This window comes from Equus asinus, chromosome 3 (assembly GCF_041296235.1).
Source record: "Equus asinus isolate D_3611 breed Donkey chromosome 3, EquAss-T2T_v2, whole genome shotgun sequence".
NCBI lineage: Eukaryota > Metazoa > Chordata > Mammalia > Perissodactyla > Equidae > Equus > Equus asinus.
The window spans coordinates 82,475,654-82,492,669 of NC_091792.1; the positions used below are offsets into that span (position 1 = coordinate 82,475,654).

At 41.9% G+C, this 17,016-nt stretch overlaps 1 protein-coding gene across 1 annotated transcript in view; it reads right to left on the reverse strand.

The window, feature by feature from the left end:
* Positions 1 to 7,414: 7,414 nt before the first annotated feature.
* METAP1 (methionyl aminopeptidase 1) overlaps positions 7,415 to 17,016 on the reverse strand; it is a 63,940-nt gene continuing 54,338 nt past the window's right edge. Inside the window, exons 9-11 of the mRNA XM_014865085.3 lie at positions 16,271 to 16,414; positions 12,092 to 12,157; positions 7,415 to 9,078 (exon numbers count right to left, since the gene is read on the reverse strand). Coding sequence (XP_014720571.1) covers positions 8,915 to 9,078; positions 12,092 to 12,157; positions 16,271 to 16,414 — 374 coding nt within the window. The 3' untranslated portion in view covers positions 7,415 to 8,914. The remainder of the gene's footprint in view (positions 9,079 to 12,091; positions 12,158 to 16,270; positions 16,415 to 17,016) is intronic.

Below are 17,016 nucleotides of genomic sequence, written 5' to 3' on the forward strand. Positions count from 1 at the left end.
TGTGTGTTGGCAGTGGCTTTATGAACTATTTCAAACATATGGAAAATAGTTGTTTATATACGGACTATCTGAACCCCCAGCACTTACTTTGTCAAATCTTAACATTTTAGAACTTCCAGACCACACTGCCTTCCTCTCCAGAGGTAGTGACTGTCCAGAATTTGGTGTTGATCATTCTCATGCATGGTGGTACACTTTCACTATCATAGCCATAAACCCTCTCCTTCAGTACTGCTGTGCATATCTTAAACCTGATACTGTCTCATTCTGCAGCTTTCATTTTTCAATCATTGTGTGATTAATCCATGTTATATGTGATGCGCTCATTCATTAATTTTAGTACTATGCAGTAGTACTCAGTTATATGAACTACCGTAATTTATCTGTTCTCCAATCGATGGCATAAGTTGTTTGAAAATTGTTACTGTATTGCTAACAGTGCTGTGGTGGAACATTCTTGTACATTCACTCAGTGTGTTACATAGGATGTACATCATAGGATAAGCACATTTTAACTTCACTAGAAATTGCCAAATTGCTCTTCAGAGGGATTAGAAGTTTTTGCAAATCACATAGCTGTGAAATGGTATTTCATCGTTCCATTCCATTGAATGAAAAACTCAGTTCCTAAAGTTTTTTATTCTTCTGGCCATTTGTATTTCCTTTCTTCTTAAGTATCTGTTCACATCCTTTGCCCATTTTTTTTACTGTATATTTCTCTTTTTCTGAGTAACTTTTACTTCTTTATTCTAGATGCCAGTCCTTTGTCAGTGTTATATTAATATATTTTATATTTAAGAAACTTTTTTTTTTAATATAGTCAAATCTGCCAGTCTTTTCCTGGTACTGTTAAGTAACATTTACATTTCTTTATCCTGAGCAGTATAAAGCAAAAAGAAATGATCCATAGTCTTAACATTGACATAAAAAAACACGAAGGCAATATATCCAAGAGTTAGAACATTCAAATAGCAGAGAAAAGTATATGAGAAAGAAAGGTTACACTCCCCTCCCTCAAAAACAGATGACCACTAAGTTTCTATATATCTAATAGCATTTATCCATCTGCTTTAAAACCACACAAAGGAATCCCAGTAATGCAGTCCATGCCCTTTTGGTTTCCCATGGTAGGTATTTTAGACTTTTTGTATCAGCACATCAGATATGCCATGCACATAGCTCTTTTGGTTGAGCTGAAACCATGTGGGGTCTTCTCATTTTAATACTTTTGATTGATGTGGCTTAACTGCTCCCAGAAGATTCTGTTTATTTCTAAGAGGGCAGTGTTTAATTAAGACGTGGGAAAGTGGCACTTAGGGTCGAGACTCCCTTCTGCATCTCTGATGCATTTGAAGGGCCAGGTAATGCAACCTAGCTTCTATCATTTTACCTAGAGGGCTGGAGACAGTAGGGGCCCAATGGCCCCAAGCTGTTATCCTGGGTGAACTGGAAGAAGGAAAACTAAACTAGCTTCTACCCCAGCTGTAGGAAGTGTGCTTTTAATCTGGTTTGGCTTAGCCCAGTCTTCCAGGAACAAAGTATAATATTGTCTTGGGCAACTGCAATAACAAAATGGCATGTAGGGTAGTAATGGAGGAGAGCTAATAATGCTGTGAACAGTAATTTTTCCCCTTTATTTTTCTTCTGAAACATGAGGTATACATGAATGAGAACAGCAAACATTTTTATGTTCACCAATGTGAAAAACTAAACCGGTTTTAAGATGTTAAAATAATCTAACTCCAAATTCTTGTAGCTGGCCAATTAGGGAGTTTACTTTTCATTTCTGTCACAGTTAAGTACATACTTTTAAGCCAGCTAATTTAGTTTGACAATTTAGTTTGAGCAGTTCCTAGCTGAAAACACAATTGTCTCTTTCAAACTATAAGAATTTTATAAGATCCCTACTATAGGGGTTCTTGGATCATGGAACTATAGGTATATTCTTCCGCGTTAAGATCCTCTTAATACATCCTCTTGGATGGCATCTAGGATGTTATGTATATTACTGAACCAAACAGGTTTTGGCAGAAAGTATAGACACAACACAGAGCTAAAATCCATTCACTGTACGCATGTCAGCATCTATCTATCGTCCAAAATTAGGATTCTACTCCCTTAGAAGCATTGTTAGGAGTTTTTAGAAAATATCTTTAAACTGCTCTCTTGGACAAAAGGTATATAATTTTAACACAAATGGCTATTCCACTTTCACGAAAGCAAGTAAAAAGTATTTTTTAAAATTTAAGGATCTAAAATTTGTTAAGCAGTTTTATTGAAAAATTTTCATATTCCTAACATTTTTCAAATCTTGCCTGCATTTCCCTTTTCAGTATGTTGGGCTATTCTGCTTTCTAGTTAACATACCTACTGATGTTCGCTGGATGGAGACAGTCCATATACAGGCAGGCTGACTTGGAACAAGTTCGTTATTACGTGCACAGGGAACTAACATACAGAATAGAATGTGTGGAATGATGGGGATTTCTGGGATGGAGGTGAGGAAAAAACTGCATTATGTCCTAAACTCTCACAGTGAAGCCAATTAACGTGTATAACATATACCAAACGAAAAAACACCTCCAAAAAATATACATAATGCTACTTCTATTTATCCCATTTGAATGCAAAATTATACTTAGCTGCTAATTCTGAAAATGTTCTGTTGATGAAGAGGGAACACATTTTACACGCAGGGAATGCTTCAGAACATTTTCTGCTTGGCTACTATCTGCCAAGTAGGCTAATGATCAAAGTCCTAAAGTAACTGACAGTTCTCTGGGCCTAGAGACACTTTGCTGACCCAGGAAAAAGACCAGTTTTGGATTCAGCCAATTTTGTTTCAATTAACATGCAAAATCAGATTCTTTGTCAGCAAATACCCTTTAGAAAAAGTATGCCACAAACATATTTAGAAAACATTACGTATGTTTAAATAGTTATTTGGATAATAAATGCACAGAATTATACCAAAGCAATCATGTCTTTAAAGAACAACTATGAAGTGAACAGGGACATACGAAGTCCTCCATGATACAGGTTTCTTTGGGTGTAACTTCTCTTTATGGGAACAAAGCAGGTGGAATGGGCATTTAAGCAGATTGATTTTTATCCAACTATTTTGTTTCCTCAGAATCACGCAGGGTTCAGATTTACTGAAAAAGTTTTAAAAATTCTAGCCCGAATTTTCTGTTGACCTCTGGCCTAACTACTGAAGTAAAGCAAATTTGCCGTACAGTTACATTATAACAGTTACATTATAACAGTTACATTATATATAACAGTTACATTATAACAGTTGCTAAGTTGTGGTATCATCCCACAAATAGGAGATCTCCACAGAGAAGTACGGGGATCTGTCCTGGCCATGAAGCCTGCTTAGAAATCAGAGAAATGTGAGCCCTGGGGTTCTGATGGTGGTCTTGGGCTCTTCTCAAGGCCCCAGAGTGCAAATGTACCTACAAGTCTTGGAAAGTAAGTATTGGCATGTGTTTGCTGTCGGGAGTGGGATGAGGAGGCCAGAGTAATAGGCAAAAGGCTATCACCTGGAGATGGGAGCAATTACTGAAGCTTTACAGCAGGAAAAAGGCTGGACATCCATAGGGAAAATGATTACAGTACTTTGACCTATAACAAACATCTTAGTGATAAGTGAAAATCTGCCCAGGGAGCCCTTCCTGAGTGCTCCACATACCGACTTTTTCGCATACTCTACTAAGATAGACTAATGCTGACACTTGTTTAATATAACCACAGAATTGCCATATACAGATTCTGTTATTCACCCACAGTCCCCAAAATGAAAAACAGCAGGTTAACAGGGAGACAATGCCACCTTATTCCTGTCTTCTTTTGAAAAATAACCAAATGCAAACCACTATTTTTCTTTCTCATACTTTGCACCAAAAGGAAGAAGGGAGGTGGCTACCACCAAAGGCTGCTTGCCCCTCACAGTTCAAACACAGTGGGGCCAGAGAATTTCCACGCATGGAGCCTTCCACGCTAAGCTAAACTTTCCTTAGATGTTCATTTTTAAAATGAAACAAAACACATAACTTTTAGAATATTAGCATAATGCAGCCTACATTGTGAGACAATTCTTTCCTAAAACATTAATGTGCAGACTTTTTTCCTACTATATTGGAAAATGGGCTACACATCCACATTACAAGTGGTGTAATTTGCTCTTGTAGCTAGAGAGCTTGGTAGAAGTCAAACACCATTAAATACAGACAGAATTTTATCACAGTATCTCAAACAATTCCAGTATTTCTAACTGCCAGACCCCTAAAATATCCTCCTACCCCCTACTGCATGTTTTGTCCCCAAGATTCACTGCATCATTGTTAAAAAGTAGCTCAAGGTTTAGCAAATTTAGAATACAGTACGATCAAAATTACTTCAAATAATTTTTAAACCAATACTCGGAACCCCTTTAGTGAAATATGTTCCAAGAATAGAAATAATCACAAATTTTGCACTTAAAAAGTTTACCGTTGGCAGTGATTTTTTTTTTTTAGGGGAAGATTAGCCCTGACTAACATCCACCACCAATCCTCCTCTTTTTCCTGAGGAAGACTGGCCCTGAGCTAACGTCCATGCCCATCTTCCTCTACTTTATGTGGGATGCCTGCCACAGCATGGCTTAATGAGCGGTGCGTAGGTCTATGCCTGGGATCCGAATCTGTGAACCCCTGGCTGCCTAAGTGGAGCATACGAATTTAACCAGTACGCCACCCGGCTAGCCCTTGTTGGTAGTGATTTTGATGTAATTCTGAAATAATTTTACATGTCTTGTAGAATCAAGCAAATAGGTAAATATTGATGTTCAGAACCAAAGTTCTTACCATAGGAGAAGGAAGATAGAAATATGGAACAGGGAAGGGTGAGGAAGATTAGTGTTAGATTTTAAATGAAAGTATCAGAATGAACTCATGATTTATTTTTAAAAAATGCATTTCCTGGCTCTGTTCCCTGAAAGGGCCTGGAAACACTGACACCCCAGTAGCACCTAGATCTTGATTTCCAAATACCATTCCCCATGAAAAGAAACTAGGGCTCCCTGGAGAACAGCCAATTCTCAGTCAGGGGCAGGAAAATTGTATGATAAACCCAGAACATCTTGCTATGGCAAAAAGCAAGAAAGTGCTCAAGCACGGACAGGCACAGGGCAAAACCACCTATGAATAGGGGCCAGCCCCGTGGCCGAGTGGTTGGGTTCACGCTTTCTGCTTCAGCGGCCCAGGTTTTCACTGGTTCAGATCCTGGGCATGGACACAGCACCACTGGTCAGGCCATGCTGAGGCGGCGTCCCACATAGCACAGCCAGAGGCACTCACAACTAGAATCTACAGCTATGTCCTGGGGGGCTTTGGGGAGAAGAAGGAAAAAAGAACAAGAAAATTGGCAAGAGATGATAGCTCAGGGCCAATCTTTAAAAAAAAACGACCTATGAATAAGCTTAAAGGTACTCTTGCAGGCCAAGTGTGGAACAATTACAGAAATCAAAATTTTTAAGAAGAATCAGTGAGTCCACACTGATACTCAAAAAAAGCAGGTAGGTGGAGGATAAAAAGTGCTTCTTTGTAAAAGAGTGCCAGCTAATAGATGGAATGCTAGATTCAGAAAGTCCCAATTTACAGCCACCAGTGTAATAAAATAATGGATCTGCCAACGATTATCAATGAATGCTAAAACCACTGAGTGAACAGGATACCCAAATGGTCTCCAAGTATTTCCTCCCACATTATTTGCTTGAGGATATTCTTAAAATGGACAGATCTGACAGAAAAAAAGTGACCAAATTTATATTGGCAATAACGTACAACATTATATGCCTCCCAGTGTGATGTGACACAGTGAATGGGACATGCCACATGCCATCTATGGAATCTTCTGACAGAATGTTTATCCCGAACCTACTTGTGAGAAACAATCAGAGAAGTACAGAATTCCACAGGCCAACGGGCCTGCTTTTTCAAGTGTCAATTTCATAAAAGATCGGAAAAGGTGGGAAGGTCATTCCAGGGTAAAGATGACTACAGACACACGACAACCAAACGCGGTGGGCTTGGATCCTGGATTTACAAAAAGAAGAAAAGTTTAAAGAAAATGTAGGGGGAAACTGAGACTCAAGTTTGAATGTGTACTATACATTAGACAATTCTGCGTCACTGGTAAATCCCTTGGGTATGGTGATCATATTACAGTCACACAGGAAACGTCTTCATGTTTGAGAGACAAGCTGTAATAGTAATGGGTGAAGTATGATGCCGCTTCTTTGCAAAGAAAAGTGCTGAGAGAGACTGGCAAAATAACAATTGATGAATACAGGAAAAGGTACATGACTATCTCATTGTACTATACTTCCAACCTTCTGTAAACTTGAAAATATTAAAAATAAAAAACTGTTTACAACTAGGATATACAACTATGTACTGGGGCTTTCGGGAGAAAGAGAGGAAGACTGGCAACAGATGTTAGCTCACAGTGAATCTCTCCCAGCAAAAAGAAAAAAAAGTTAAAAAAAAAGTTGGAAGTGAAAAAAATAAAGAAATAGCTTACAGATACCATGAGGGTACATTTGGGGACTTCAACAAAGTGGAGCGTCCTGCTCTCAATTTTAACCAAACCTGGTGAAAAACCAGAAGCGGCTCTAGACAAACTGAGGAATCAAGCCAAGACGGCCAACAAATTCCTGAGCCGCCGCCGCCGCCTCCTCCTAAGTTAGACACGTGGAGGGCAAGTGTGTGAAGGTGCTGGGGCACAGGTTCTAATGGACCTTAATCCATTTGATCAGCAAAAGACAAAACTAAGATAAAAGGCAAACATATTTCCCTTCTTCTAAATTATAATTTCAAGAGGGATAGAGGACTGGCGCAGGGGGTTTGGGGGGGGGGTGATTTTACAAGTTAATGCATTGACTTATTTTAAAAAGTTGGCAGAATTATGAAACTAGATGTTTTCTCATCTAAATCTAATAAACAAGTGTCATTAGACATATACAATTAGACTATAGCCCATATTCTTTTAAAAGCTCCCAAACTAGGAACAGCATCATCACCAGTGTGGTAAATGATCCCAAGATTTTTTCACTTGAGCTTATTTTCTAATGATAAACACTGAGTAAGTCCACCCTGTAGATTCCACCATCAGTACATAAAATGCTCCCCTAAACACTCAGCATTCTGTCTTAAAAGTTCTCAAAAATACGGCTGCATCTCAAATGCTGCTGGCAGACTCTGCTAAACTACACACAGTACTGGAATGTTTACACAGCCATTAACCTTGAAAAAGTATTTTTACTCAAATGGTCGTGAGTTTACTTTGGATTATGAAATCAGCCACCCCATTCCCACCACTTCCGTCTGAATCCCAAACAAATTTAGCACATTAATGACTACATGACAGGATAATCATTCAAACGTTTTAATCTCCCTTTACAATTATATTAACATTCATGTTGCAAGGCATTCCATTCACAAATATTACAGTTTGATAAAAAATTTCACACACATACCCCAAAAAGTCTATACCAGATTCGGTCACTTTACTAAATCATTAAAATAATAAAAGTAATGAAAACATTATCATAATTCTTTTAAAGCAATAAAGGTCTGAGGCACTCTGGGAAAGATGTTCTCATACAAGTATAACATGTCAGTGGTATCAAACTGTCTTACAAGAAAGCTACCAGATACCCAGTTATCAAGTATGCTCTAATGACGATGACTGTGATCTGATATGTCTTCACTGGATGCACTCCCGTTCGGACTGAACTACTGAAAGGAACATAGATATTGGGCAGCTGAGGTCATTTCTAATGAGGTTCTCAACTAATATGGTGAGTGTTCTCAGGACACCAAGGACAGCTGCATCCCTACTGCAAGGGAAAGTCCAGTCCTCAAAGAAGCTCCTTCTGATCACCACTAGGTTCACTCAGTGTTCAAGCTCACAGCCCACCTGACCCACTCTGCTCACGGGACGAGAGATCTCAGAATGTCTTTCCCCGTCAGCCTCCACAGTGCAACCTCCACCCTTCTCTGAACATCTTGAAGGAATGCGCTGGAAATAAAACAGAGAGGGAAAGAAAGGGAGACTTTTTCCTCCCATTTTGACCATGTAAAGGCCTGAAATAGCAGTGTATTACGAAATTCTCATGCTCTGCAACAGCCAGCTACCACTTGGAGCATGGCTATTTTTGCCATAAACCAGATTTTTAAAAACCTGATAACCTTTTTCCAAAGTGAATTTTGGCACATCCCTTCCCTGACAGAGTCCACACTGGGGAGAGGGCCTCACTGGCTGGGCGCTTCCTTACACACAACTACAAGGGCAAATCGCGAGCGTAGGGAGGAGGGGAGGCCAACTCCCAGCTGGGAATTAAACCACTGCGGACTCTGGGTCCATTCAGGACAGCGCAGAACCCTGTCAGAGCAGAGTCCGCACAAAGCCCAGGTCACACAGTGTCGGATAATACATACATGGAATTTAAAATGTCTACATATATATTTCCATACATATATAATAAAAAAATCTGGAGCAACAGATGTTGCTAAAGTTTCAAGAATTCTCATCTTCAACAATCAGCTGGCTCTTGACAGCCCAGTCATGGCAGTGATAGAAACAACTAGAAGCAGGTTTAAGTAAAAGTGCTCAAAGGGCAACTGAGAAAACAGGGGTGCAGAGATTTGGGGGAGAGAGCATTGAAAGGAATTGAGAAATGTTTCCTTTATTCTTCTCAGCTTTTTCAGACTCAAGACAAGTTCTTAGGGACACACATCAAATGCTGTAGCCCTTCCTTATCTATAGTCAAAACAAACAAGTAATAAAAACCTCCTCCTCCACTGTGAGCTCTCAGTGAAATGCATAGTACAGCCAGAAGGTATCACTGAGACGTGCCCTCTCGGAGAAGTTAAAACTGGGACATGAAGTGAGGCCGTGCGCTCTCGAGCCGCCGGGTTAGGATCTCACAACCAGTGTCCGTGACCAGCAGCGTGTGCTCAAACTGAGCAGACCGCTTTCCGTCTCGTGTCACCGCGGTCCAGCCATCCGGCCAGGTCTCATCCTGCCATCCACCTTCAACAAACAAAAACAATTCCATAATTCTCAGTTAGTTGTCTAAATAAACTCTAGGTAAGTGTATTTGCACATACTCCTACGAGTGGATGCTGCAGAAACCAACTAGAAATTTCACCACTAAGATTCCGTCAGTTGTTTTAGCTAAAGCCTTCCCAAATTCATTTCGGTCTTTAGTCCAATGAAGTAACAATATTTAAATTTCCTCGGGTGTGTTATAACTTCACATTTTTCATCAAATCCCAAATATCAAACCAAGATGGTATTTCCAAAATAAAGGCACATGTTTCCAGTAGAAAACATTGATACCATTCATCACAGTACTACAAGTAAAAGCCTGAATTAATGAATTTAGCTCTCTCCTGGTATAACTTTGGCATCTGACTCAACTATAGCCAATGTATACTGTAAAGGAAATAATGTAACTTGTTATACTTTTATTATAGCATTTAATTCCTAATATATTTTTAAATGGCAGGCACAGAGCAGATTATACTGTGACTTTTTTTTTTTTTTAAAGATTTTATTTTTTCCTTTTTCTCCCCAAAGCCCCCCCGGTACATAGTTGTGTATTCTTCGTTGTGGGTTCTTCTAGCTGTGGCATGTGGGACGCCGCCTCAGCGTGGTCCGATGAGCAGTGCCATGTCCACGCCCAGGATTCGAACCAACGAAACACAGGGCCGCCTGCAGCGGAGCGCGCGAACTTAACCACTCGGCCACGGGGCCAGCCCTATACTGTGACATTTTTGTAGACCACACCCTGGTAACCAGAAAGAAGGGCAAAGAGAAAGAAGCAGAGATTGGCAAGAGAATAAAAAAATTACTATGAGGCAGAATGGGTCAGAGAGGGGTTGACACTAGAGAAAGGAAATGAAGGGACAGTGAAAGAAGAAACGCTACACTAGGGGGCGGGGCGGGGAGGCGGAGATAGAATGAGGAAGTTATACAATTCTGGACACTACTATAAAAATGTTTGTGGAGACTTTCTTGTCTCCAAATTAGATGTCAAAAAAAATCAATACCTTCTTTATTCTGAGTAATCTCAAAGATTAGGTCTCACTGACTCAAACAAATCCCGTAACACAAACTCCGCAATGAATTAACCTACTTTTGCAATATTAAACCCCAGTCTAAGAAAAAAATACGAGGTAGCTTAAAGAAAGTTAACTCACGCTTTGTGAAACATCTAAAGGTAAGTAAATGGGTATTTTTCAGTGTAATGAATGACCTTTTCACAAATGGATTTAAGACCTAATACTTCCTTGATTTTATTGTGATGGGCTAAAACAGGGTCTTTACTACTGTCAAGTCAAACATGCTTGGCTACTCTTCTGAGGAAATTCAAAGTCCTCTTTGGATCAAGACTTCCCACTCTGGAGCTGGGACTTCACCTAGCTGAGGGCAGTGAAGCATAGCTGACGATCTGAACCGGCTCTGTACGAAGTCACTTGCTTACTCCTGAAACACCACATTATGCCTCATCAACCAGGGGCCAATTAATGAAAACAGGTAAGTAACCAAAACCACACTTTGCTCTCACTGTCTTGCCTTTCTCTCCTTATATACTTACTGCCCTTCGAATTGGTTACACATGATCAGAACTTTATTCTTATTCCATGAGGATGGCAAAAATAATACCTTACAGTTGTACAGCCCTTTAAAGTACACAAGGCACTCTGTGTTAATATAAGTCATCTCACCTAATTCTTACAGCAGCCCTGGGGAGCTGGCAGGATACCACCGACTGTAATTTCCACTTTACAGAAAAGGCAAGAGAGGATCCAGTTAAGAAGGCAGCCTCAACAACGACCTCCAATGCTCCCCTCATGCTCCCCTCGAGGGTGGGCTGCCTTTAGTGACTCACTTCTACCAAGAGACTCTGGTAGAGTAAGGAGATGCCACACCCAAGATCAGGATATAAAAAAGCCTGGAAAGGGGCCGGCCCGGAGGCATAGTGGTTAAGTTTGCAGCTCCACATCAGCGGCCCCGGGGTTTGCCAGTTCGGATCCTGGGCGTGGACCTACACACTGCTTATCAGACCATGCTGTGGCGCCACCCCACATAGAAGAAGTAGAATGACCTGCAACCAGGATATACAACTGTGTACTGGGGCTTTGGGGAGAAAAGAAAAACAAAAAAAGCCTGGAAAGATCCAGAGATGAGGTGTCCGGGAAGACACGCTAGCCCTGCTATAACTGCCTCACTCTCCATCCCCTAATCACAACAGGGTCAGAGCTGGCGGGAAGGAAAGGCCAAGGCTTCCGGAAGCAGCCCCTGATCATTACTCTGACAGTCTCTGGGAGGAGCTCGCATCATGCCACTGAGTCTATCATCACTGCCACGCGCCTATCACAGGGAATAACACCAGTGAGGACATAAAACTACCAGTGCTAGGTGTGTCTGTGCTGTGCCTTCCCCACGACAGTTGTATGATGCCACCTCACGACGTGAGTGCAGGCCCTGAAGAGGCAGAATGGCTCGTGAGTTTAGACGTCCACAAATTCTGCCATGGAACTGACTAACTGTAGGTGGCTTCAGGCAAGTTACTCGACCTCTTCAAGGACCAGTCTGCTCCTCTGTACAATGGGGATAGCACCACCTCATAAGGTGCAGAGAATTAAATCATATAACTGTCTCCCTCAAAGTGAGTGGCTTGACTTCTTTCTTCCTCCCCCCCTACGCATGCCCCTCATGTCAAGCATGAATTCTACACAGGCTTGATGGAGGCTCCCGATTACAGTGCACCCTTTGACAGGATCTTAATGAAAAGGGACCAGGATTCAAGTACTTCAGCATCTACTGACAGCAGAATTACCATGTAGAAAGTACTGCTCATTTTTGCGAACCCTTACAATTTTCAGCTCTCTACATGACACTGAATCAAGTTCAAGATGGGACAGGGAGTAGAAATGAAACAAAAAAAAGTAAGTAGAGCAGACTACTAATCTGATCACAAGTAACCAAAGTAAATAAAATCTCTGTTAAACAATGTTACAGCATCCTTTTCTCTCACCTTCACAAATCATTGGCTCAATTGTAAATACGTGGCCGGCCTTCATCACTCCAACTGCTTTATTTTCTGAAATTAAAGGGAAAAAAATCTCAAAACATAGCAAAAAACCAACGGTACACTGTTGAACAGCTCACTAAAAGAGTACGCAACTTACACTGCCATCGGCAATTCTCACAGTAATTACTTTCTCGTCTCCAGATCCCCCTTCTCAAAGGAGATCATTCATCAAACAGGTGTTATACTGATAACTACCAATTTGGGGGCATACACTGTCCAAGGCATATTCCATTCTGCTTCTGTTTTCTCTAGGAAACACAGAGCTGTCTGTAGGCTGGATTTCAGATGTGGTTATCACTTCTATAAAAGGAAAAGTGCCACCAACTGTGTCACTTCTATAAAAGGAAAAGTGCCACCAACTGTGTCACCGCAGGAGTAGAAGTGCAATCGTGAGCCACGCGCAGTGCTGTTATCCTCCGGGTGGAAGAGTTTACAGGAGAACAGCAGATGTTTCAGATTATGCTGGAAGCTCCCGCCTCTCAGCAGATGCGGAGAGGGCACAGCCAGGGGAACAACAGCATGATCTTCACAGTTTTATAAGCTGTCTTCTTTTTCTTATCTTCAAGGGGAACAAAGCCTCTGCACACTAACCTATTTTTTCTTCATGCTGAAAAGACTACCCCTTTTTATTTGAAAACAGAAATTCTATTTCTCCCTCCAAACACTTTTTTAGCTTTTTGTTCAAGACTAATGAAACAGTGATTTTTCAAAATCATCATGAGAAACACAACCATGAATTAAAGTATCCTGACCTGCTATCCTCTCAAAAAGACAAAAATTTTAAAATAGAGATAGGCCTTTTTCAACAACCTCAGACAGAAACGGAGAGCCAGTTGAAACACCAAATTAAAAACCGCAACCGGGCTGAGCCCCGTGAACGAGCGCCTGCGCTTGCTCCTCCCGCCCACCAGAGGGCGACAGCGCAGGCTGTCGGGGCTTCCGGCTAAGGCGGCCGGCCCTCGCGACGGCGACCCTGGCGCCGGGTGGACAGCGCGGCGGCGGCGGCTCCCCGGCTGTGCCCGCGCGGCCCTCCTGGGCAGCGGCTCCTCGCTGCGCCGCCACCACCCGAGGCGCCGCCCAGGTACACTGCCTGCGGTTCCACAGCCGGACTTGAAAGTGTGATCAAATCTAAGGGGCAAGCCGAGTGGGACTCCTCCTAATCTCATGCACTTGATCTCCCAATGACATGCCGTTTCCCGTGTACACAGGATTGGTCGTATTTCCTTGGGGATGTTAAAAAGCAAACGTCAAGAGGGTCGGCGGGGTGTCGCGGAAAGAAAAAGGGACAGGAGGCCGGAGCCCAGGCGTCGGCGTGACCCTGCGCCCGCCTGCGCCAAAGGCAACACGCGTGCCACACACCTCGGTAATGTTTACACTGATTAAAGGCCGAAATGTTAATATTTTGAATGTAACGGATTAAATAAACTGATTTCACCTACTTTTTTTACTTTTTGAATATGACCACTGGAAATGTTAAAATTACACAGTGCCTCATAGTCTGTTTCCATCGTACAGCACTGACAATCTAAGTTCCAGAGTTGGTTTCCGCCACTGATTAAACGCACAACACCCAGGCATCTCTGCTCATGGTTTCAGTTTCTCAACCTACCTCACTCAACAAATATAATTATCTGAGTGACTACACTATTGCAGACAATATGCTAAGTACTTAAAAAAATTTAAGTGCTCTACCATCTATCTCACAGAATTATTGCAATATACACTCTAAACAGACGGTGTTATCACCATTATTCCCCAACCATGATGACTTAAACAAAGCAGCAAATAAATTCTCCTGGAACAAGGACTTGTCTTACATAGGAGAGGGTGGAGGGAAGTTACACCACCATTTCCCTGCTCCTCCCTGGCTGGTTAGGAATAGAGGTACCAGCCAAAGCAGAGATCACTCACCTTTCAAAGGGCCTCTGCCTACAGGGATTCCCTCAGCAGCTTCCTTTAACACTCCCTAAAGCGATCACGACATATTTTGATTTACAAAAACCTGACTTACACCTGACTTTTCATAAATACAGCAAATGTATGAAATCAAGAATACCTGGTCCTTGCTTTTTTCAGAACTGTTTTTATTTCTAATTAAAATGGTTTAATATGAAACTCAAGTGGCACCGCTTGTATATCTATCAGTGGCACCATATTTTGCTGACACCATCATCACTGACCCGTACAGCCTCTCTGTATATAATCCATACCCAAACCTGAGTTTGTCACCTCTGCAAGTAAGGGACTTTTTTCATTCCCTCCCCTGCACACGCTCTTTTTACACACACAAGCACACATAGGCCACCGTAATCAGAACAGTTCCTTCCATTCTGTTAAAGGGGATGCACACACAGGGCTTACCAGGAAGGAATGAAGTCAGCTAATAATTTTCTGTTGCTAGCTTTTATTTCAAGCACAAGTCACGGCTTACATAAGCACTATGTGGTCTGCTAACAAACGCTTACTGATATATGTCAAATGCTGTGCTCTAAACAACTTGTCCAGCTTCTCCTGTCAACAGGTTTCTCACTCATTTCCCCTTCTCTTTACAACTACCAACAGCTAGGATTTGACCGCCTCACACTGCACAAGGGCGACAGCCGTTCATGGGGCTGACCAGCCTGACTAGCTCACACCTGCAATACCTTCTAGACACCAGTGCCAAACCTGCCTTCCCAAAACAGCAACTTCATCTTGCCATTCTGCTCAAAATTGCTTCTGCAAATCCCTATAAAAGAAGTCAAATATCCTCGGTCTGGCACTGCCTATTGCTAGTTCTTAACACACAATACTCAGCCCAAGCTTAGCTTACCTCTGTTCAGTCTCAACTTGAAGCACCCATCGTGCTTCCCCCGCACCTGGAATGCTCGCCCTCATCACCAAACCAAAATCTCAGCAGTTCACTCCTTCTCTACAGGACCCAGGGGGCCAAGTACAGGAGACAAGACTGACTCCAGAGAGCCAGACAGAAGCCAGGCAGCAATCCTAGGCCTGGCATTTACTTACTAGTTAGTGTGAACTTGAGTAAATAAATTACTTCTCTAAGCACGGAATCTGTTTTTTAAAATAGAGCTAAGAAATTATTCATAGAGTTATGATGATCAAATGAGATAATGTGTATCATCATCCTCTCCTCCTCCTAAAAGCTAACATTAAGTGCTTTCCATGGATGATCTCACTTAATCCTAGTAACAGCTCCTGGGCAGGTGCATTCACCACTGCTGTACAGATGGGAAAACGGAAGTACAAGGAGATAGATCAGTGTCCACACGGCAGTGGCTCATACGTATTTGTTAAATTCCTTCTTAGGTCACTTATTGTGGACAGCCTTCATTTCTACCACTAAATAACAGATTTCTTCCTGCATGTCTTACTACTCTAAGAGAAAAGGTTTCAGGAAGACACTAATGGCCCCACACTTCCTCTGTTATTCTATCAGACAGCATTCAACTTGAGGAAAGGTACTTTGTCTATTCCCCTCTATTTACACCAGCAAATAGTACAGTATCTGACACACAGTAAGAACTCAAATCAAACCAAGCTGAATCAATTTCATTTAAGGAATCAGAATACTGATGGCTATACACGTGGCAGACTGTTGGCTGTTCACCAAATTCATTTACTTTTCTTCCAGAGTACTCAGGTAGATTACATTTCCCAGGCTCCCTTGCATTAGTGTAGCCACGTGACCAAGTCTCTGCCAATGCAAAGTAAATATAAGTGATTTATGCCAATTCCAGGCTGGCTTACTAAAACCTCCAAGCATAATCCTCCACGCTTCGCCCCCCCAACCCCCGCCTCCCCCAAGCCCCGCTCCTCCCCAGTATCTATCGATTAGGGGGGCAACTCCCAAAGTGACCTTCTTAAAGCTATAGGTTGAAGAGGACAGAGGCTGGTTCACAGAATAAGTGCTTCACCCCCAGTGAGCAAACACACACGCTCTGGACTGTTATATGAGCACGATATGAATGTGTATCATGAGCAAATAGACATTTTGGGGTCTATTTATAACAGCCAAGAGATTACTCTAATAAATACAAAACAGGAGGTCCTATTAAATCTTCACATAAACATTTGTTGACTAAATGGTTAGCAAATACCAAATCTTTGGACAGTACTTACTGGCATAGTGGGGTACATTCGGGGCTGTATGAAAAAGCTTGTGGATTCCATGCCCACAATAGCTTCGAACAACTGAAAACCCATTTGCTTGGGCATGCTTCTGAATAATGTTTCCCAATTCTCTGTATCGAACGCCAGGTTTTACTGAAAGAAGAGAAAAGGCTCAGGACAAAGAGCAATAATAACTAACATTTACTAACAATTACCATCTATGTGCCAGGAAGCTTTCTGAATGCTTTATTCGCCTACATGCCGAAACTTTCAGATGAGGAAACCGAGGCATAGAGAGGCCATACTGCCAGCAAATGGCAAAGCTGAGATTCAATCCAGTAGCACCCAGACTTCCTCCTTTGATGCAGAAGAGGGGACTCGTGCACAGTACTAAGGGGCTGGGGAAAGGCACCTTTTGCTTTCTGAATAAACAACAGAATGGAAAACACACATCTCTTCCTCTCCTTCTCTAATCTGGTCTACTTCTCAAAGAATTACTTCCCCTGCTTCTTTATCCCCGTAAAAGTGCTTCTCAAATTATTCATATTGCCTCTGCAGAAGGTCCTGGGGGCAGGGTATAGAAAGGTACTTCTCACTAAATATCACCTGCCCTGTTCAACTTTTATGACTTTTACCATTGTTTCAATGAAAACCAAAACAGAAGATGTGGTTCTCATTGCTATTACAGCTCTCCTAGCACTGAGACCCCAGGATGTGGGTGCTGCCAGCCTCCTGAGGATTCTAGTAGTGGTTCT